Source organism: Halyomorpha halys, unplaced genomic scaffold (assembly GCF_000696795.3).
Source record: "Halyomorpha halys isolate HHAL.00 unplaced genomic scaffold, Hhal_1.1 Scaffold19.1, whole genome shotgun sequence".
Taxonomy (NCBI): domain Eukaryota; kingdom Metazoa; phylum Arthropoda; class Insecta; order Hemiptera; family Pentatomidae; genus Halyomorpha; species Halyomorpha halys.
In genome coordinates, this window is record NW_027115129.1 from 668,454 (window position 1) to 684,849 (window position 16,396).

The 16,396-nt window shown below is 30.0% G+C and overlaps 1 protein-coding gene across 3 annotated transcripts in view; it reads right to left on the reverse strand.

Moving 5' to 3' along the window:
- The window catches only part of Amph (amphiphysin), a 204,781-nt gene that overhangs the window by 7,600 nt on the left and 180,785 nt on the right, over positions 1-16,396 (reverse strand). Inside the window, exons 3-10 of one of the 3 annotated variants that reach the window (XM_067052208.1) lie at positions 15,250-15,385; positions 12,480-12,670; positions 8,125-8,229; positions 7,770-7,940; positions 7,588-7,697; positions 5,772-5,803; positions 5,138-5,428; positions 920-1,062 (exon numbers count right to left, since the gene is read on the reverse strand). In XM_067052208.1, coding sequence (XP_066908309.1) covers positions 920-1,062; positions 5,138-5,428; positions 5,772-5,803; positions 7,588-7,697; positions 7,770-7,940; positions 8,125-8,229; positions 12,480-12,670; positions 15,250-15,385 — 1,179 coding nt within the window. Of the gene's footprint in view, positions 1-919; positions 1,063-5,137; positions 5,432-5,771; positions 5,804-7,587; positions 7,698-7,769; positions 7,941-8,124; positions 8,230-12,479; positions 12,671-15,249; positions 15,386-16,396 lie in introns of all 3 variants that reach the window. The other 2 variants (XM_067052207.1, XM_067052209.1) reach the window with 2 other exon arrangements.

A 16,396-nucleotide genomic window follows, 5' to 3' on the forward strand; every position in this document is an offset into this window, starting at 1 on the left:
TCGTCAAGAACAGCCGCGGTGCCCATATGCCCGAAATCATTTTCAAATGTTAATGTCACGTATTGATCTTTCGAATAAAAAAAAAATTTTTATTACAATTTAATTTTTTGTGTTATTTTTTACAATTTCAAGTTCTATCGGGCTTAAAAAAACACCCTATATATTACATTTATATTAAAAAAAAAAATTGTTACGTAACTAAGAGGAAATAAGGAAGTTTGTTGTGGTGCATGTATAATATAAATACATCACTGCGGCTCGGCACATATAACTACACTACGAGCTGCAATAGGATTAGAGCCTAGAAACAGACTGATAAGGCAGTCTGCAGTCAGAATTAGGAGGTAACCACTGGCTTACCACTTATTGAGGCCACTAGATTTTTGGGGTAAGTTTCAGGACCCTCACCCACCCAGTTTTCAACCGACCTTCATCATCAACATCTGGATGATGGCAGATGTTGCATTATCCTTAAGAAGTTATCGATATATGGATATCAATCACCCGGTCATCTGTGATTTTTTTCTCACCAACTAAAGTACTATTTTTGTATTTCATAATTAACTCTTTTATTTTTTGTAACAACAGGATACAATTCACTTTTTTGCTTCATTGTTCATATTTGGATTTTATTAAATTGTATATATCACTTGGAATGTTTTTTTTAATTCTTTAATTTTCTTCATTCTTTTGTTATACTCATTTCAGGTCCTCCGTTTTATTTAACCCAAACCAGTGAAAATTCACTTTGGGGAAGATAACTGTTTTCCCCTGGCTAGGCCGGATTGGAACTGGTACCGCTGCAGTAACAGGGTCCCTCGGCTACAGACTGACCATACCCCCAACCTCCTCCTCACATTGAACCTACGGACAAGAATAAACAAATTATTATTAATTATCTTTAGATGAGACTCCATACCTGTTCTTCTGGATCATCATATTGCACAACCCGGATGATTTCTCCAACTTCGAATGACAGCTCATCAACATCTTCTCGGTTGTACCTATATGTGGCTTTAACTTTGTACAATACACCAGGTGGTAAGTTATCTGTTGTTGCACCTGTAAACAAAGAGAAAAGTTATTCAAATATACAGAAACAGAACAGAATAAATGAAGTAAAATTCAGCTTAATTGTGTAAAAAAGAAAAGTGGTATAAAATTCTTATTAATGCATTATAGATTCATTTAACTTAATAAATAATAGCAGTAACAAAGGGATTGTGCAAACTGTTTTTTTTTTACTACAACCCTGACCTGACCATCTTCTTCATATTTTATATGTTTTTATTCTTGACTTGGGTAATTGGTCTCCACTATAATAAGATGAGGAGAAGATGGTTGGGGGTACGGTCAATGAAAAACACAAATAAGTATGATTAACTTATTTTAATTTGCCTCTTTATCATCTATTATTGTTACATATATTTTCTTCCTCTCAATTTTCATTTTCTTTTCATATTTAAATTTTAAATTAATAATAACTAATATGTTCGTACTTCTTTGCATTATATAACTTTATTTTTATTTCATTTCCTTAAGTAAGTTATTGTACCCGCTTTTTCAATTACCTATGTATACATTTTATTTCCCGCGTCTCTCATCACTTCATTTTATTAATTCTATTTTGTAAAATTATTCTGTTTATACTTTCTTTTTATATTTCTATACTTACTGTGGTTGTTATCTTGTTTTGTTTTTAGCCCTGAAGAAGGCTAGAAACTCTAGCCGAAACGTCGGCACATTAAAATAAGTTAATCATACTTATTTGTGTGTTTCATTGACCGCACCCCCAACCATCTTCTTCTCATTTATCATCCACAGTCAACTATCTCTCATAATTATAATAAGATGAATGTAACAAATTAATAATAAGGTTGTCTTCTTGATAATGACCTATGAGCTGAAACGTTGGATAGATAATAAAATATGTTGAAAGAATAGGATCAAAAGAATTCGTGTTTTTATAAAGTAAATGATGTTGTTAATTTAAAAATTTAGTCAATTTATGTTTTGATACAATAAATTTTATGTGATCAATTCATAATTAATGTTATTTTTATTTAATAAACAAATTAATAAGGAATTCAATATGTATTGTTAACAACTTACTTTCTTTGTTAATTTTTCTAGTATAATTTATCGTTAATCAATAAATATCACTCAAAATGTTTGAGGAAAATCACATGGAGCACATTACACGCACAATTTTTTATTATAAAACTTGCAACAATAAACATTTTTATAACAGTTTTAATATATTTGTGAGGTTTCTGTCCCAATTTATAAGATAATCCTCTTCCCCCTAATTATATTATTAAAATATAATTTCATGAATACAGTTCATGGAAGTACTTGTAATTATTTTAAAAATGTTTTTGTATACTTCTCTTATTTTCAGCTCTATCAGGTTATTTTTTGGGATTTTTATGTCTAATATTTTAGTCTCCAGCAAAACATGTTGGATTGCCAAGTAAGTTTCCACTAACTTTCTCTCTTTTTAGGAGAATTAAAACTTATCAATACATTTTCTGAAAAGAGAGAATCTTTAATTGAATTTTTTGTAAAGCTAGTGGAAATGTACTTTGCACCACTGTGAAGTAAGGTCATCGATATGAAGAATTAATAAATTTTTATCATTGATTCCCAAATCTATGTCAAATCAGTTGATACAGTAGTTACAGTAATAGTTTTCACGTTGAAAAAAAATAACTTAATTGATCAAAAGATATGGATTTACAATATAATTTTAAAATTCTAACATACTTTATTTAGTTGCTGATTTTTCCTAAAAATTCATGAAAATGAATGATCGTTATTAATATGATTAAAAATTATTTTTTTTGTTTTTTTAATTATGCCATATTTTGTGTTTAATTTATTAAGAAGATAACCAAAACTTATTATTTTGTTTCTTTTTATGTTGCATCGAATAATAATCCTAGTATGATACAATAAACTGATAATTTTTATAACTTAACAAAATTTTTTACTTATATATAAAACAAATTACCTTACATATAACATTGTAATGTAACTGATGTAAAAAGTTTATTTTTCCAAAAGCTTGGATATTACATAAACTTTCTCAGTGAGTTACATATCTGAATGTTTCATTGTGAACTTTGTTATTTGTAAATTTCTAATGTAAATATTTCCAATGTTTACTGTCTGAACTACCTGATATGTAGCTATGAAAATGTAAAATTTATCTAACAATTATATGAATATATATTAGATAATTCTTTCTTTAAGGAAAATTAATTGAAAAGTTGTAATTTTGCTAAAAGAGAGAAACTCTAATTGTATTTTTTGTAAAGCTGGTGGAAATGTACTATGCACCGCTGTGAAGAAAGCCATCCATATGAAAATATAATATATGTATTTATATTAAGGCTTGACTATTTTGAATAAAACACTAAAAATAAAATAAATACCTGCAGGCTGAGAGCATCGTTCAAACATGCACTTTGCTTAACACTTAAGCAGTTACTTAATAGTATTTAGATGCAATCTGTATGACCTTACATGCATAGATCATCAATTTGTCTCCTATCTATAAGGCAATTTATTAAAGAAAATATTTCAGCTGTTAAACAACTGCATTGCATATCACACTAGTCATATTTATAAAAAAATAAATCATTTCCACGATGAAGGGCTATATTAGTATTACTCAATTTTTATTTATATCACACATGATGTATTGGGTTGTAAAATAAGTTCATTGCGTTTTTTACTGGTGATTTCAATAAAAGTTTCAGATTCTTGTATATGTTTTTAATCAATTATAAATGACCCATTTTGATCTATTACATGTTGCCATCTTTCAGATAATTTTTTAATCCTGTCCTCCCGAACCTCTCAGATTTATGTGTAATGAACTCCACATTTTGTAGTTCTCGAGTGAATTAAAAGTGTTTCTCGTTAAGAGAGTTTTGAAGGGTCCGAAATAAGTGAAAATCTGTTGGGGCAAGGTTTGGTGAATAAGGTGGATTGTGATAAAAAACTATGCCTTTGCAATTAGCCAATGCTGGACGCTTTTGCTCAACTTGACGCTTACATGAGATATGTTAAGCATTTCCGCGATATCCCATATGGTTGAGTGAGGGTTGTCTGTGACAAATGCTTGAATTTGATATTTTTTTTTTCCTATCACAAATGGAACAAAGTTTATGAATATGCAGGGTGACTTCATGCCATTTTCTGAAATTCATTATAAATATCAGGTGCAATTTAAGACTGTCATAATCAAAGAAAAGAACCAGTAAAATCAAATAAGAATAAAATAAAAAATGAATAAGACCAATTTTTATTTTTACAAACTTAATAATATTGAATCACGCACAAACACCAGATTTCTACCCACTTTCTGAGGCTGAGTGGAACCCGGAAAGCTCCCAAATCCTCAGGGCTACAGAGAAATAGAAAATAATTATATGTCACAGCCGAATTCAAACCCAGGTCCTTGGAGTCAGCAGTATAGTGCCTTATCACTGAGCTAACTTCTCCCACAAATTATGTACATTATTAATTATTTAAAATAAACATATTGAAAGACTGTTGAAAATTAAAAACAATCAGATAGTAAATAAAAACATGGAAACACTAAGGAACGAAAATGAGGACACGTTTATAGGAGCAAAGTATCTCCGATTTCTGGAAAAAAGTTATCTGTGGTCACAGTTTTGAAAATTTTGACTAAGAAAAGGATTAATAATCAAAATCAAAATATTCCTCTTAATTACAGCAGTAATTTGAATAATTTTATGATTACAATTACCTTTATACTTAAAGAAGAAGGAATCAAGCAATAAAATTTAAAAATTAGAGGCATGTTGTTCAATGTAGAATAACAGGGGCAGGAAGAAAAATAGCAGGAAAGTAACTGTTCAACTGAACTTTACAACTGCTAATCGGTAGGTAAATTTTTTCCTCTTCCCTCCCAATCATATTACGCCTGGGTGCCACTGGTGCCTGCCCCACACTGAGCAAAGGAACCCACTTTGAAGATAATAATAAGCATAGGTCAAATGTTAACGTATACAAAATTAAAAGCAGGAATAGTATCAATATAAAATATAATCAATGATAGATTTCCAAATATTACCTTAGACAATTTGATGTTTAGCCTTACCTGTCGGAATATCGTAAAGATCCTCAACTCTTCGATTGTTAGTGGTATTATTATTGGTCTCTGTTGTAGGAGCTGGCGTTGGAACGGGGGAATTACCATTGACCACGGGAGGTGTAGAAGGACCGTTTGTGTTGCTAGTGGCATTATTCGTTTGAGGAGGCTCAGATTCGGTCTGATCTGAAGAATTATTTACTATACTTGTACCATTTTGCGCACTCTCCGTGTCGCTGGATATAGCCAGCGGTGGCTCAGGGGTCTCTTCCTCTGGAGGCGATTCCATCGGAGGCTCATCTGCTAAAAAGGTTAATGTTAGTCATTAGCATAACACGCACACTGTTAATTTGTTTTTGTTCTTTTCTTTCCCATTTTTTTTTAAATTAATTATTTTAAACTTAAAACAAGTACATATATATTTGTAGGCTTTTAGCACAAAAATTAGTAATAAAGCTGAACATGTTTAGCATGAGATAAAGTACTTCCATGTACAATTCAGCTCAGACACGTCTACCATGCAGTAGATAAGTTAATTTGAAGATTATTAAATGAAAGCCAAAATAAATAAAATGTGGAAATGAAACTAAAGCCAAATCAAATAAATATATCCGCTAAAAAAAAAAAAATATACACAGCTCACCTGTTGTAGAGGTTGGTGAACCTGGGCTGTTCCTGCAATAAATTATTTAAGTATAAATTAATACACTCATCCTCTTGAACATAATCTTTAATTATAAAAAGTTGTATTAAATATAAATAATTGATCGAATAATTTCAAATTATGAAGAAAATTGTCTGTCATGGGTGCATTCAAAAGAGAACAAAAATAGTTAACAACTATTTATTTTGCGACATTTTTCCTCTCTTTGTAAAGCTTTATTTTATCAGGGCTAAAAAGATACAAACACGACTAAAAATATTTTGATATTTAGTTTTTCCTAAATTAGAAAATTCTTAGAGCAACTGTTATTATCATATTTTTATATCACTCTGTTGTATACAAATACGTCGCGTATAAAGAGGAAAGAGATATAAAAAAATGATGAAATAAAAAATAATACAACAGAGTAATATAAAAATATGATAATAATAATAACTCTAAGAATTTTCTAATTTAGGAAAAACTAAATATATTTTTAGTCGTTTTTGTATCTTTTTAGCCCTCATAAAGCTCTACAAAGTGAGGCAAAATGTCGGAAAATAAATATTTGTCAACTATTTTTGTTCTCTTTTGACCGCACCCCATCCCCACCATCTTCCTGTTATTAATATTTATTTTAATTATATTATTTCAATTTCTTGAGACAAGGTAATTATTTATTAAATAAATCAAAAATTTGTATCCATTTTTGTCTCAACACTTTTATTTTTCACCAGTCCATCGTTTCGGCCATTCTAGCCATCCTCAAGGACATCTTCAATATAATTTCTTCCTCACATTAATTCAAAGTTTCTTTTGCAGGCTATTCTGCCCAGGTCATTTTCTTTATTATAAGTTAAAATCCTATTTTTTAAAAAATTTAAAATCACTAATATTTAATTTTTCTTATATAAGATTATCCACAATTAATACACTACTATATAACAAACCACCTTGTTGTATGGTTGTTGATGGTTTGTTAACACAATCTATTTACACTATTATACTTTTTCACAAGAATCACAACAATTGTTGTGATGAAGTATAAAAGTGTAAATTTAAAACTTAAAAGTTTTAATGTTGATGAGAAGAATTGACAAAATGGGGTATTTTTAACTGAAATTATTACCCTGAGCAGAACAGCCTGCATATAATTTTTTTTAAATTAATGTGATTCTAAATTTATAACTAAGATTATCCTTGAGGATTGCCGAAACATTGGACTTAAAGAAATATGGATTGTTTTTAGACTTAAATTGGATAAATTTATTTTATTTAAACAATAACAACCAGTTTCAAGAAAGTGAAAGAATTATATATTATAACTTATTATAGTTTTCTCCAATGGTCTGAAAAGTACAATTTTCAATTTGTTCTACTCACAAGATATTGTTTTTTTGTTATTATTATTTATTTAAAAGTTTTTTCTCTGGCTAAATATATTGTGTTAATAAAAATAGTGTTTCATTGATTTTTCATTTCATCTCAACAGACATTAAACACTAAAAGCTGAAACACAGCTTTAATATATATATTTGTAATTCCATTTCTTATGTTCCACTCCACTCTTACACCTTAAATAAGAAAAAATTGATTTCTGGTCCTCCAAGTTTAATTAGAGAATTGTTACAACTGCATTTATTTCCCTTTTATCTCACCTATAGATGTTATGCCACACACTTTCTTTTTTTTTTTAACTTTAATATGAATCACTTTTATAAAAATCACCAGAACAATATCCTATTATGTTTCATGCTTTTATTTTCTTTGTGCTTTTTAAGCTGTTCTTTCAGAGACAAGTGAATTGACTACTTACGAATTGATGTTGTTGATTTTTGGTGAATAAGTAACTTTCCTCGGTGTGTACGACTGCCTTTGACTGTCCGTCGCTAATTTATCGATGATCGCTTCCAGCTCTGAATATACCTGCCAATAATCACACAGAATAAGCAACTAATGTATATATTTCAAATAATCAATGTCGATCACTTTTATTACCTTTGAAGTTTCCGTGTGGAAGACCTGTTCCGCTGAGAAAAGTGTTTGAAGATTGTTAACTAAAAATAAAATCCTGGAATGATACAGAGCTGGAAGATCATCGTGAAGTTCACTGTTCAACAATTCGTAAGTTCTCTTGGCCTGCTGCAGCTGTTCACGAGCTTTCAGAACCTGAAAAATACAAAATATCTTTGTTATAATATATTTAATCTAATAACGTTAGTTACAAAAAAGTAATGAGTGAAAGAAGAAGAAGGGGAGGGGAAAAAAGGGAGTGATAAGGAAAGAGAGAGAGGTGATTAAGACTGCTGTTTTCATCTAAATCTACAACATTAGTCAAAGTGAAAACTCTTACCTTTGTTTCATCCCTTTTCTTTCCACCACCGCCTTCAAGAGATTGCATGTTGTGCCTCTGGCCGTCGTAATCCACAAGCTTCCTCGACCTTTTATCGATCTTTTTCTATAAAAATAAAATAAAAGAAACCTCTAAGAAAATATACTTATATAAGTTAAACTCATAGCCAATGAAAGGATTAGTTAAGAATATTTTAATAAAAGAATATCTATAGAATATAATAGAAAAAAAACTTGAGGCAGTCTTGAGAATGAAACTTCTCGAAAATAAATAATGTATTAAAATTATATCAATAATGACCATACTTTACCTCTTACAGCTTAAGGCATAAAATATTAGCTCCAGAATAATAATAATAATAATTATTACTAGACTATGACAATCATTTTCTACGTCAATTATAGCAGGAAAAATTTCGTATAGTAATAGGAGATTTTGAGATAACAGGAGATTACTCTATATTCCTACTCCGGAGCTGAGAGATTAACCCTGTGGTGTCCAATTCCTGTTGACACTGGAAGACCTGTGATTTTCTGTCAGAATTTTCTCCTGAAGACTGACGGGCCTCATCACTCCGTTATTCAGGATATAAGTGTATGGGGAGGGAGAATTAAGGTGGGACAGGATATTACAACCTACCACTGTACCATTATCACTGAACCATTTTAGTTTAGTATTTCTTGTTTCATTCTTTATTTGCAATTTTTGATTATGTTACAAATTCAATGGAACCAATAAACCTATTACAATATTGAGCTATCAACCTATTTCCTGCTGGAATTGACCAGTGTCGCCCCTCCCCCCACCACTTCTGTTTCATCTCGTGTCATAAAATCAATTTACTGCCTTATAATTGTTGTTTGTATTGAGTTGTAGAACCTCGGTAAAAATATTTCACTACAAAACTCAGTATTTTGCTGCATAAAATAATTAGTTACTTAGAGTTAGGTTGAAAGACATTTCTTATGATAAATATGCTGTTTACAATACAATTCACATTACAATAGTTAAAAAATAATGGCATACCAATCAAAAATTATATAAATAAATTCCTTTATGACTGTAAATGTAATTATATATTTATTTAAATTAACCTTATGGTGATAATTTAGATAAAAATACAATGCTCGAAATATAACTAAATTTTTAAAGAAAAAATCCAAAAGATTTTTTAAATAAAATAATTTGTACCCAAGTTAAGTCTCAAAACAATCTTTTTATTTCTTTAAAAGTTCAAAGAAAAAATATTGTTGATAAGAAAGTGATAATTGTGTTAAGTTAATCTATAATCAAAAGTTTTAAAATTTAATGGAAAATTCACAAAATAGGGTGATTTGACTGAACTTAATGACCGGGGCAGAATAGCCTGCAAAAAGTTTTTATTGGATGTGGCCGAAATGTTGAACTTTTAAGGAAACAATAAAGAGTGTTTTGAGACTTATCTTGGATAGAAATTATATTGTTTAAACAGAAAAAAACCAGTCTCAAAAAATTGAAAAGATTATAAGATTTGTGTTAGAAGAAACCATGAACAGAGGCAAGGCCATATTGAATAGGAGGCGTTACCGAGATAAGTAGCGCAACTAAATAGTCCGTCATATATTACTTCTGTCAACCTTATTTCCATTTTCTAAGACTAAACTACTAAATGGGCCATGTTAGTGTATCATTATGCAACACAGTAAACCATATTTTTTTAAAATACTACTAGTTAACATACTAAACTATTTAACAGAAGTATTTCACTTTCAATATTTTAATATTCTTATGTCACTAATAATATATTTTTTTATAATAACTAATTTTTATCATAAAAAACATAAATTGTTTGTTTACTCTATCAATACAAAAAACTTCGTGATTATTTGGTAGAACAGTTTTTATAGTACATGTGAGTGTACATATATATATTGCAATGATATTTTTAAGTCTATTGTTAAATAAATTCTGAAAATATTAACTGTTATCATGAACAGAACAGAGGCATTGGAATTTGAAAAATTCAATTTTGAATATCCTGAAAAATATTATAAAGTTTATTAACATAAATAATATCAAGAAAATATTGTTATTTCAATAATGTAAGAAACTGTCTATACTTTATATGTAAAAGTTATAATTTATTTCATAAATCTAAATTAAGAATTATTTACTATTTATTAATAATTATTTTGAAATATAATTATCGTTGGACGTTTTGAATAGCATATTGATTCATTGCATTGATGAATAACATTTATTAAGCTGTTTGTAAGTAAAATAAATCTTTATAGTATTTAGGTTACAAATTTAAATATTTTAAAATTAAAATAATTTTTGCTAGGAGACTGGAACAGTAGAGTGTAAATAAAAAAGACACTGATTGCCATGACTTTTAATGAAACATATTTTTGAGGATCTTGAGACTCAGCCAATTATAAAAAAAATCATATTGTGGGTGACTTGCCGATATTTTACTATTCTCATATTTAATAATGATGAGAAGATAGTTGATCGTGGATAAATTATATGAGGAGAAGATAGTTGGGAGTGCGATCAGAATATAACATAAATAAGTTGAAATAACTTAATAAGTTAAATAGGTTATTTCACAAATTTATTTTACAACCTCCCCAACCACCTCCTCATATTTCTACTCTAAAACAACAAAACATTTTTTTGTAAAAATAATTTTGTTAACCAATTATTAAATACTAAAATGTACATAATACATATTGATATTAATAAATAGAAACATAACTTACCATAACATTAGCATTACTTGTTTAGTAACTAGGTATTCTTCAAACATAACTAGTAACTGTAATAAACATTAGAACTAACTCGTACCGATTTAGCAAGTAATACTAAGCAAGAGTGAAATGGAGAAATTTAAGTGTGGATTATTTGGTTTTCTAGACCTAACTGTTATTTCAGACTGACTGTCAGTCTGTTTATTTCTCTTTTGCATTTTATATATTTATTATAAGTATTGTTATAAGATAAAATAGAAAATATAGAGCTAGAGTTTTCTGCGAAGTTAATAGATTAGTTTTCTGTTAATAGATTTATTTTTTTGGTTTAATTAATCACCATGATTTTAACAATGTTAATAATTTTCACTAAGTAGATAAAATCATTTTTAGTAATCAAATTTTAATTTTACAATTAATCATTATTATCAATTTTACTATTGTTATTACATGGAAAAAGAACCCCAATGATAAGTCTTGCCATAGAGAAGAGAGATGCTTTATTCATCCATGCTGCCCAAATACATGGGGTTGCTACATTACACAGCATACTAATCAATTCGTGATCGGACATATTTAAATTACATATTTTTACATGATATAATAAAATACAGAACAAATACTAAGATTTCTAGCTACAAATATGAATTAAAGATCTCAAAACAAAAAAAATTTCCTCATAAAAGTATGCTTCGTTAATGATTTGTTTAGCAGATATTCATACTAAAAATTTTCATTGTTATAAATTTTTGAGGTTTTAATAAATAAATTAATATGTGTTCCAACTACTTTATTAATCTAAACATTAACATTAACATTCATATTAAATGTTGTTCAAAATTGTTACCATGAACACTAAGACAGTCTCGGCATCTTACTTCCACAGCAGTAGTGGCCTAATGGCAATATGAGTTATTTTGCAAGCTCTCTTGATCTGACACCACTGGATTTTTTTGGGGGCATTAAAGAAAAGTCCATGCAAGACTAATCAATGACCTTAATTCTTTACGAAGAAGAATAATTGAAACTTGCGAAACATTAACACATATCCAGTGCCGTCAATCACTTTGAACAACATTTAATATTGGTTTTAATGTTTACATTCCATTAATAAAGTAGCTGGCACACTTTTAATTTATTTATTATAGCCTAAATAATTCATAAAAAGGAAAATCTCTAACATCCTTAACAAAGCATGAACGGACATACCATCACGGGGAATTTTTCTTCTCGTTTTGAGATTTATTCATTATTTATAATATATAACTTATTTATAAAAAAATATACACGTTTATTCCTTCTTGTCAATTACCTTGGTAGACATTTTCTTGAAATTTACAAGTTTTTCTTTATTTTAAGAATGCAGTATGGTGATATAAAAAAAAATTTATTGCCTGAATGATATTATGTACTAGTTTTAGGGTTGAGTGGATCCACGAATTATCTTGGAAAAGCCCACAGTTCTTATCCTGAAAAAGTCCACTTATTTCATGTCAGAAGCAAATTTATTGCTCCGAACCAGGCTATGAATAGGGTTTATTCTGCATATATCCACAATTGCTCTACCCATTACTCTCACGGAATATTAGTAAAAGTATTGTTTATATAATGAACAATACTCACCTTCATTTCGGGGAATTGAGCGGAATATGTGTTGAGAGGTAGGAGGACTTGATCGGCTAATTTGTGACTCAGGTCTTGCCAGAGCATTTCGAGGTTTTGTGATTGGGCATACAGAATGTCCTGCCCGACCCATCCTCCTTCGTAGACATCATTGATGCAATCGTAGAGTGACTTACTGGCAGCCTGAACCGCTAATGGAAACAAAAGGAAAATTAAAATTTTAGATATAATTTTATATATTTATAGAAATTTACAAGTGTATTAAATAAAAACTGAAACTAGTAAATGCAGCCAGAGTTATATGAATCACAATAGAACCATACAGACTAGTGGATAATCTAGGCATTGGTAGCACTCCAATAATATTCCTAGATTAGAAGGACTTGAGGCCATCTTCTTTTTAGACACCTGGGAGAATTATAAGGAATTAAGGTTTGAAACATGTATAATCGGTTCCAGTAATTAGAGAGTTCATCATCAAAGAATTGATAGGAACATTGAGAATTTTGGATTATAATATTTTTGGAATTCCATGGTTTTAGTGAAACCCTAAAGCTCAATTCTCTAAGCCTAGATATGATTTATTATTTTCATATAAATGAGTCTTTTATAATTAGTTGGAAGTTTAGACCGTTTGTGTAGTAAGTGTTGTAGTAGTTAAAACCGACAAGCAATTTCCTGTCTTTTCAGTCTTGTGTGAGGATTCCAAGTCAGTCATTTGCACAGATATATTTAGGAATACATTCCTAGGGGAAGTGGATTGGTTCGATGGGAATAAGTGGGGTTTTATCAAAGGATACAGTAGGTTTATGACGAAGGGTAAAGGTTATTTGCAGTATATAGGAAGATGGTCAGGGTTGCGGTCAATAGTGAAACAACAATAGTTTAGAACTATTTTATTAATAACTAGTTATTTGCAGTAATTTATTTTAATCCTCCAGTTTTAATTCCATTTTTTAAGGATTGTCATTTGGGAAAGGAGAGTTTGGGATACAATCGATAGATCATCGCAATAATTTATTTTATTTTTTTTAACTTTAAAAAATCATATCTCTATGCCCCCAATCACCACTTCCGTTTCATATCGCGTCACGAAATAAATTTACTCCTATATAATAATTTGTCTTTAGTTGTAGAACGTCAGGTAAAGAAGTTAAATTTCAAATGGGATTCCTTAAAATTAAAAAACGCATTCATTCTATTCAGAAGGGAATCGATAATATATTCCATAGAAGAGAATCGATAATATATTTCATAGAGGTCTGTATCTTGCACGCTATAGGCGAATAATTTATTTCCTGTAGTTCTAGTAAGAAAGTTTTAGAGATCGGATTCGAAGATTTTGCTCTAGATATAACATATTTTTTATAAAATCAACGGTGGACCAGTAGAAGCTTCTTCAGCAACACTTGAAGACTGGTATAACGAAGTTTTACGATTGCAGAAGGTTATGGTGAGAATCATGTCATCAAAGATAATGTGGATGGGCTCATTTACTAACTAAATAATCAATGACTGGTCTCATTTCATATCTACACCATGCATGTAGAATGATTTGGGAGTGGGGTAGCTCAGTGTGTAGGACACTGTGCTAGAGACTCCTGGGATGTTACAGATTCCGGGGTCAATCCTGGGGATTCCCTTAACTGAGAGAAAACCTGACACTCCCGTGATCATCAACAGATCGCCTCCTTGTATAACCGTTTTTCAAGTAAAAAAACTTCCTTACAAAGTATTAATTTAATGCTTAAAGTTAAATCTTGTAAATTTTTTTAGATAATTTCTATTACATTTAGAGAAGTAAGAGTTCATAAAGTCTTCATGATTTCATTTGTGTGAATACCCTATGATTTGTTGTTCTTTTTGGAATAAGTATTGAACTAAGCCCATCGCCCGAAACTTTTTAATGCCCAGCCTAGATCGACAAATCACGCTCAGCCTTCGAGTATCAGCAATTTGTCACCATGGCGAAATCATAATAGTCTGTGGATTGGTCTAAATTCGAGGCTAATCAATTGGTAATCTTAATCTTAGAATAAATGATTTTATTCATTTACTGATATTTACAACAGTATTAAAATATATACAAGTAAATTTGATTTTAGTTAAGCAATGGCATGCAGAGAATCAATCCATTCATAGAACTCCGATAACTAGAGGACTTCTTTTCAGACGCCTAGGAGGATTATCAGGTTATGAAGGAGAAGCCAGGTTACTTAGGGAGTTAATCATGGAAGGATTGGTATCTGGTTCTGGCCAAATCGGGAACATATGGAACATTGAGGTTTTGATGAATGGGTTTATTTGTGACAAATTAAGGAGCATTAAGGATTGGATATCAGAGGAATTCAAAAGTTTAGTGGAGCCCCAAAGCTCAACTCCGTATGTCCAGATAGGCCTTATAGTAGTCATGAAGATCAGTCTTTTGTAATGGATTGGAAATTTAGACAGTTTTTCTAGTAAGTGTTGTAATAGTCGGAATCGACGTGCAGTCTCCTGTCATTTCAATCTTTTATAAGGATTCTAAGTCAGTTTTATGTCCAGATGTAGTCCTAGATAGCGGATCTGTTCGGCAGGAAATAGTGGTGTATTGCTAAAGGATACCGCGGGGCAGGAAGTCATGGGTTTACGACGGAAGGTAAATATGATTTGATGGGATTTATTGCAATTTATTTTAATCCTCCAGTTTAAAAACAATTATAAATACAAGTTATAATCAATAGTTAGATTATAAAAAATCAACTTAGATATGTTATAACTAGCTACTAACCTCTTATACATCGGATATAATTATTAAATTCCTTCTGGAGGCGATTCGCCGATATCTGTTGCCTGTTGAAGTTCTCCAAGTGTTCATCGAAAATGTCATCGGCCGTCCGGTCCACCTTCCCGAAATTTTGCAGAAACTGAAAAATTAATAAATAATAAATAATTTGTAATGAAATGAAAGAAAACTTAAGAATAAATAACTAATGATAAACAACAAACAGAAATAATAATTTTTTAAAATATTTATTTATTGACATCTACTACTTATACTATTATACATTTAAATAAAAATACATCAAATTTACCAGATGTAAAAAAATAAAAATTAGCATTAAATAAGTTTATACTACAGTATTAAATTGCGTCTAAGGATTCAATATATTATTTATCACATAAAACTAGTAGTAATTGGCATTTTCTTATTTCATATAATAGGGGTATTCATGATCTATAGTTAAACATGTTTGAGTGTGTTAAATAGAGAAATATTTCCTTCTTTTAGCATGTTAAAGGTTTTGCTAAATGGAGAATGACATCATGCAATAGACCACCATTTTGTCTGTTGTCGTTTTGATAGGTTAGCTGCTCGTAGTTCGTGTTTGTTTTGTTTTGGTTTTGGATGTTTTTAAACTCTAATAAAGTAAAATGGAAACAAAACTAAGAAAGGAAACAACAAATAAGTGAGGTGGAGAAAAGATGATGTGAGGAAGCAGTTGGAGATTTTATTATTTCATAAAAATTAGAATGTTACAATAAAAGTTTCCCTGAAAATCCACTAGGAGCTCTTCTGCATTTAACATATAACATGGACTTTAAATTAGACTGCTCACAATCTTAGGGGTATTGATGATAGGGATGATGATCTTTAGCTTAGCATGTTAAATGGAGAAGTATTTCCTTCTTATAACATGTTTAAACGATTTAATATATAACATGGTTGAGAGTCTGTTAATAGGTCTGTTAAATGGAGAATGACGTCACGAAACAGACCGGCTGAGCTTGTTATCGCCGTGTTAGGTTACTTGCACGTAATTTGGGTTTTAATTGTCATGGTCCACACACAAGACTGAAACGACAAGAAACTGCTCGTAGATTCCGATTGCTACAACACTTACTTGACAAACGCTCTAAACTTCCCATTCACTACA